The sequence below is a fragment of the Cynoglossus semilaevis genome, chromosome 7, assembly GCF_000523025.1.
Source record: "Cynoglossus semilaevis isolate Cse_v1.0 chromosome 7, Cse_v1.0, whole genome shotgun sequence".
Lineage (NCBI taxonomy): Eukaryota > Metazoa > Chordata > Actinopteri > Pleuronectiformes > Cynoglossidae > Cynoglossus > Cynoglossus semilaevis.
The window spans coordinates 5,689,745-5,696,144 of NC_024313.1; the positions used below are offsets into that span (position 1 = coordinate 5,689,745).

Here is a 6,400-nt window from a genome sequence, read left to right on the forward strand (position 1 = left end):
GCTTTTGACTTTTTGCAGCTTCTGATGACACGTGAGGAGGAAGAGGAGGAGGAGACCTGAGTCCGGTGCCACTGAAGAGGAGGAGCTCTGAGTCTGTTTACACTGAAAAAGAGGGTGAAAGACAGAAGGAGGAGGAGTCTGTGGCAAAAAGAGGACAGATAAGAAGAGGAGGAGAGACAGACAGAGACAGAGACAGAGGAGAAGAACTGACGTTAGATAAGGATGGATCTAGATTTTCTTCAGACTCTGGAAAGAGAGCGAGTCCTAAATGTCCTTCGAAGAGACAAACAGCTGAGAATCATAGAAGAAGACAGAATCAGGTGAGTCCATGCACACCTAGAAATATTTAGAAAATATTTATTTTAATTAAATCCTCAAGATGTTTAAAGATTTTTTTAATCCATATTAACATTGTTCAATTTTTAAAGACCAAATGTTGCCTGAATAAAAATTCTTCAGCTGTGTCTTAGTGGTAGTGGTGGTCATCTTTCAATTACAAAGTCAGGGGTTTGAGTTCCATACATTTCTTCTATCAAACACCCAAACCCACTGGCCCAGGGTCTGACCATATTTACAGCCCCACTTGGCCCATACTTTGTAATAAAATGCTAACTGCGTGGCTGTCTTTTGGTAACCAAAATTTGTACCAGAAACCTGAAACAAAAATCCTTCTTTTGAGCTTGAAGTTAGACCAGGTGACGTTAACTGACCCAACCTGTGGCCAGAGGAGTTCTAGTCATGGTTGGTGGTTAAGATGTGGCCCACAGTCTGGGTACCATAATCTAGGAATATCTTTTTCAGTTGTCCACGACCAGATAGTCAAACTGAATCACATAAAACGACAAGAATGACAAAAGCACAATATGTATCGTATCCCAACATATGGGTCAGATTGGTACAAATGATGTTGATCTTTGACGCTCAGTTCCTAACGCGTGTAGCCTGCTCAAATTCACAATAGGAAACCTGATATTAGCCTCATTTTATCGCTGTTATCTGGCAAAGATTTTACACAACTTTCTCCAACACAGGAGGATGAAGCAAGACCTCCAGGAGGTGCGCAGGAAAGGCGCCAAGAACTTCACTCGTCAGTACGGCGAGCGAACCTGCGCCCGCTGCCAGAGGCCCCTGGGAAAGTTCTGGAACTCGGGTGATGTGTGTCACGGCTGCAGCCACCGCATCTGCAGCAGGTGTCGTGTGGGAGCAACGAACTGGAAATGCACAGTGTGCTACGCCTACAGGTGAGGTCACAGTTTCACACCGACCACTACAATGCAAACGTCCGAGTCGGCGGTGGTCAGACCAGAGCTGTTAATGACGGGTGAAGGGTGATGGAGCTGTGGGAACAGGCAGCTCTGTGGGGGAACATGTAGAACCAGAGCACGGTCAAAATCCCCTTTTTGTCAAACCTGACATAAAAAGCTGTTTGATCATTTCAAGGAGCAGAGCTACAATAAGTTAACACTGAGTTCCTGAGGTGTCTTTACTTCCTGCTGTCCTCGTTCCTGCCTCTTTAACCTGAGTGTTTGTCTGGTCACAGGGAGGTGAAGATCAGGTCTGGAGAGTGGTTTTTAGAGGAAAAGCTGAAGAAATTTCCAGTCAGTACAGGTAAGTTCCAACTACTTCAACTGCATGTACTCAACAATATACTCCATAATTAAATATTAATGCACTATGTTATGTTTAGAAAGGTTGATGAATCATTTAGTGTTGCTATTTTACCACTGTTGTCAGACCAGTGCTGCTCGCTGAGCAATAAGGAACTCAAATTAAAGTGGATCACCGTTATTTACTAACAACTGCACTGTTTTATTGGCTTTTCTATCTGATGAGTGCGGCCGTCATCTCTGGATATATAAAAATATATATAAAAAATGTAGAAATATGTGCGTTATGGTTTAGACAATTCAAATATACCAATGACACTGAAGTCATGTCTAAATTTAACCTGTGTGTTGTCATTGATGTCATATCATCATACTCAAACTGATCCTAACCTGCTGCTGTGGCTTCATTATTGATGTTGTTCACCTTCTTTGCAGACAAGTATGAAACAGTCGGGGAGAAGTTACTGAAGGCCTACAACGTGCTGAGGTATTTCTTTTTTCTTTTTATATTTTAACTTTTATTTAACAGAGAACCCATTTAAAATGTTTGGATTATAAACTCCTTGTCATTCATTATAGTTTTCTTTTTTAGATTTAGGTTGAGAAAAAAATTAAATGAATAAATCAAATTGTGACATTATTTAATGATTTTTTTCTTGTGTTTTTTTAGTCATATTGCAATCGTGCCGCCGACTCCTCCCCCTCATTTGGACAATAATGTCACAAGTAGATCTGGGGTAAAGTACAGATGTGTTTCATCACCATCTTTAGTTCAAAAGATAACAAATATCTCCGATTCAAGCGTCATCATTTTCACACCTTTTCTTTTCTTTCTGCAGAGTATTAAAAATTCCCGAGCTTTCGCCAAATCACTGGAAGATCTGGTGACCTCCTTCACCAGTCACATCGTGAAGAATAAGAGTAAGTTGTCACTTTCACACCAGCTCATGGGTGAACAGAAAAGTGTTCAGCATCACTTCCTCTGCATTTAAACCCTGCATCTTCTAATCTGTGCCTGGCTGCTCCAAATGCACACAGCCCACGACCACAGAGGAAGTTTGACTCGATGACATGACGCAGCCAAACCTCTTACCTAAGGTTTCAAAAAAGAACAAGTGCAATATTTGATTACAGATTACAGGGAGTGACGAAATGCAAATCCGGGGAAAAACACAGATGTCTGATAACAGTGGCCTCATTAGCATTTAGAACAAAACCATTTAGTGGGTAATAGTTCTATGTTTTTCACCAGGGTTTTAAATTAAAGTCTCTTTTCTCATTGCAGAGATTTCAACGTCTCAACATGACATACAGGGAGACCTTCTGATTGTCAACAGCGGCTGCAGAGCTTCACAGTTCACCTTCAGCACTCAGAAGAGTCTGTCAGACACAGACATTGACAAATCCTCACGAGTAAGTCACTGGCTGACGCTCCCTGACACAGAGTGGAATAAAAACTTTCATTTAGAACCAATAGTTTAATTTGATCTCATTTGTTTTCTTAGAATTCTAAACTATTTCTCAGCTTTCTTATTTTATTCTTAGATGTTTCTTCTCAGAATTCTGATTACAATCAGAACAATAGGGCCGGAGTTCACTCTCAGTCCACTTTCTTCACATTTCCGGCTCAGAATTCTGATTACAATCAGAACAAAAGGGCCGGAATTATGAGTTCACTCTCAGACCACTTTCTTCACATTTCCGAGCGTGCAGATAAAAATCTGACCTCTTCTTACTCTCTAAGTTGATTCTGAACCTTTTAGACTTTTTACCACTTCCTCACTATCTAAAAGTCCAAACACTTTTCATAACCAGAAACACTAAGTCAAATTAACTTTGCTTTTATTTTCCTTAGCTCTTCAAAGTGCCGAGTCTTCCAAACTTGTTTAAGAAAAATAAAGACAGTGACCAGGAGGGTTCTTCCACCGGGGCTGAAGAAGAAACCTCCTTCTACAGTTCAGATGTTTCTGACGGGAAGATGGTAAGGAGATATTGATAATAACACAGAAAAAAAATCAAAATATAGATGTACGCAACCTCACTTCCTGCCACTGTTAAAAAACAAATTTTCTCTTTGCACTTTATCGTAGAAGTCCAAACATATCAACTTATTTTCAACATTAAGTATTAAACTGTGTGCTTTGCCCCCCCACCAGGGCAGTAATAGCAGCATCTACTCAGACTGTGGCCTCTCTGAGGGGATCAGCGTGGCAGGAGAGCTGGAGCTGTCGCTGACCTACAACAGCTACACTTCCTGTCTGCAGATCACAGTTGGAGCCTGCAGGAACCTCGCGTACGGAGACACCAAGAAGAAGAGATGTCACCCGTAAGAACGCTGTTTATTACTGTCAATATCTAATACATAAATACAGCGTTACAGTTGATTAAAACCAACAGCCTTTTCATATCTGCAGGTACATCAAACTGTACGTGCTCCCAGAAAAAAAGAGCAAAATGAAAACCAGTGTGAAGAAAAACACAACATCTCCAGTTTATAATGAGGTTTTGCAGGTAACTGTGGTGTTTTTCTTTTCATTATTACATTTTTATAAATGATAAAAGCAAGTTCAACATATTATAACAATCCTATACTGCAATATAAGAGGAGGTCCAACTCCATGTTCTCAAAAGTATCACATTTGGAATAAGTAAATAGCTTATTTTCCACCTTTGTTTTGGACAGTATCACATTGAACGCCACCTACTGTTTGGAAAGAGACTGCAGGCCTCTGTGTGGCACTCGGGGTCCCTGAGAAAGAAGGTGTTCCTGGGTGAGGTACAAGTTCCACTGGACGGCTGGACAACAGACGACAACGTCTCCCAGCGATTCAACTGGTTTCCACTGTGTCCTAAGGTGAAGCAAAGCAGATTATGGTTGTGTGTAAGGCACCAGGGTAATTCTTTAAAAAGTACTAGATAAAGTTTTAAAAATTATATATATGCTGACCAGGTCCGTGTACAAGTATTGATATAATTATAATAATGTTGCCATATTAGCCTTATTATATGTATATATATATATATAATGTGTGTGTATATTCCAATATTTATTTATATCATCACGGTTAATACGTTTTGTCATTTTTCACACGTGATCTTATCTTTGTTACTCAGAGGCCAGTAGGGGGCGCAATGGAATAACAGGACGAACACCGAGCCTAACTGCAACGAAAAACATGGTAGGATTCTAATGCTTTGCTTTTAATGGAAGCGAATTAATTTATCAGTGGCAAATAAACTAAAAAATGTTCTTTTAAAATGTCATTTATCTTTTTTATTAAATATTAATAAATTATTATTAAATAAATATATATTTAAAATATACGATTAATTATTTTGTTACATTAACAATGTAACAAAACAATAATTGAAAATGTGTCGAGGTATAGAAACGTGAGTTCTTTGTTCCCCATTTCTACCACTAGAGGTCATGAGAGCATTTCTTATTACTCTCAGAAGATACAGATTTTCTCATCCTGTTGAGGTTAACACTGTGCTACATTTTATTAACCCACTTACGGTTCTTATCACAGACGCCAAACCCTTTCCTGTTAATGCAAACACCAGTCAGAACGACTGTGTCAGAATGTAAACAAGCCCCATTGTCTGCCTGTCTGTGTGTGTGTGTGCTCATGTCACTGTCTGTAGCCAGGCGCTGTGTGTGTGTGTGCTCATGTCACTGTAGCCCGGCAAGGTGTGGCCATGTGTGTTCTGGTGTGAATCGGAGAAACCATCAAAGGCTTTAAAGTGTTTAATAGATCTGAGGGTGTGTGTTTATACGCCAGTGTGCATGTGTGTGTTCCAGGTATCTGACCGATATACACACCCTGGACACGCCGTTTCTGAAGGTGACACCAGGAGACTCACCTGCTGCTGATTCACCTCGTTACCAGGGCGTCTCTTCACAGAATCTGGACCTGTGGGATGAAAAAACAGACCATGGTAGCAACAGAAGTTTTGATTGGATGATAACATTTTACACTTCCAAATACTGTATGTCAGTAATAATAATTTATTTTACACACTTTATTTATTTCAAAGCAGCTTAAGGTTTATTTATTTTATTATTTAAGTTTTAATGAGTGAATGTGTAATCTAGTCCTGCTGTAAAGTTCAAAACCATATGTTTTTGTATTGCTAAAAAGTTGTGATTTGCTCTATATTTATTTAATACTGACTTTTGTTGTAAATTATAAGAATATTTATTGTCAAACTGTTTACTAATAAAGGCCTCCCATATTACATGTTATGTTGAAAGATTTTTTTAACACCTGGGAATGAATCAGTGTGAAAGCACAATAGGGGTCAGTCATGTTCACACATTGGCATATACAGTACATTAACCGTGTGTAGAATCAACCGGAACACGTTCAAAAAACACTAACGTATATTTTTAATATTTTAAGTATTATTTCCTGACACCTTTCAAATCGTTTTTATTTAATACAATATTTATTTTTTGTTGTACTTCTGCCTCCGCGGTTCTTTGACTCGCAAGGATAAATAAAATTATATAAATCTGAATTTAAACGGATTAGTTTACAATAAAATCAGGCGATACGTGAACGCCTCAAAGTTCCAAAAGCAAGATGGCTGCTCGTGACGTAATAAGTTTAAAGACAAGAAATTAATAACAATTTTAGGTAGAATTACTTTTTAACCTTACTACATACCACCACGGGTGACATATTTTAACCATATTAATCGACTGTACGGTAAACTTACAACTTATTACTGTTACTTAAATGAACTGAAGAGTACATAAAAGAGCAACTACATTGGATTTAAATTGA

General features: G+C 38.8%; 1 protein-coding gene across 1 annotated transcript; it reads left to right on the forward strand.

Annotated features, from left to right (window-relative positions):
- Positions 1-79: 79 nt before the first annotated feature.
- Positions 80-5,849, forward strand: sytl3 (synaptotagmin-like 3). Its single transcript, XM_008312998.3, has 13 exons — positions 80-320; positions 1,032-1,241; positions 1,541-1,608; positions 2,043-2,094; positions 2,278-2,344; positions 2,447-2,528; positions 2,893-3,020; positions 3,463-3,588; positions 3,764-3,933; positions 4,022-4,118; positions 4,291-4,461; positions 4,722-4,786; positions 5,413-5,849. Exons 1-12 carry the CDS (start codon positions 223-225, stop codon positions 4,746-4,748), a joined length of 1,296 nt encoding a protein of 431 aa, XP_008311220.1. The 5' UTR covers positions 80-222; the 3' UTR covers positions 4,749-4,786; positions 5,413-5,849.
- Positions 5,850-6,400: the final 551 nt, after the last annotated feature.

What these genes read in the sequence shown, in the direction of transcription:
- sytl3 (XM_008312998.3), top strand. Translation starts at nt 223, where the DNA reads ATGGATCTAGATTTTCTTCAGACTCTGGAAAGAGAGCGAGTCCTAAAT. An exon ending in GAAATTTCCAGTCAGTACAG is followed by an intron (nt 1,609 to 2,042) that starts GTAAGTTCCAAC and finishes CCTTCTTTGCAG; the next exon opens with ACAAGTATGAAACAGTCGGG. An exon ending in AAGAAGAAGAGATGTCACCC is followed by an intron (nt 3,934 to 4,021) that starts GTAAGAACGCTG and finishes TCATATCTGCAG; the next exon opens with GTACATCAAACTGTACGTGC.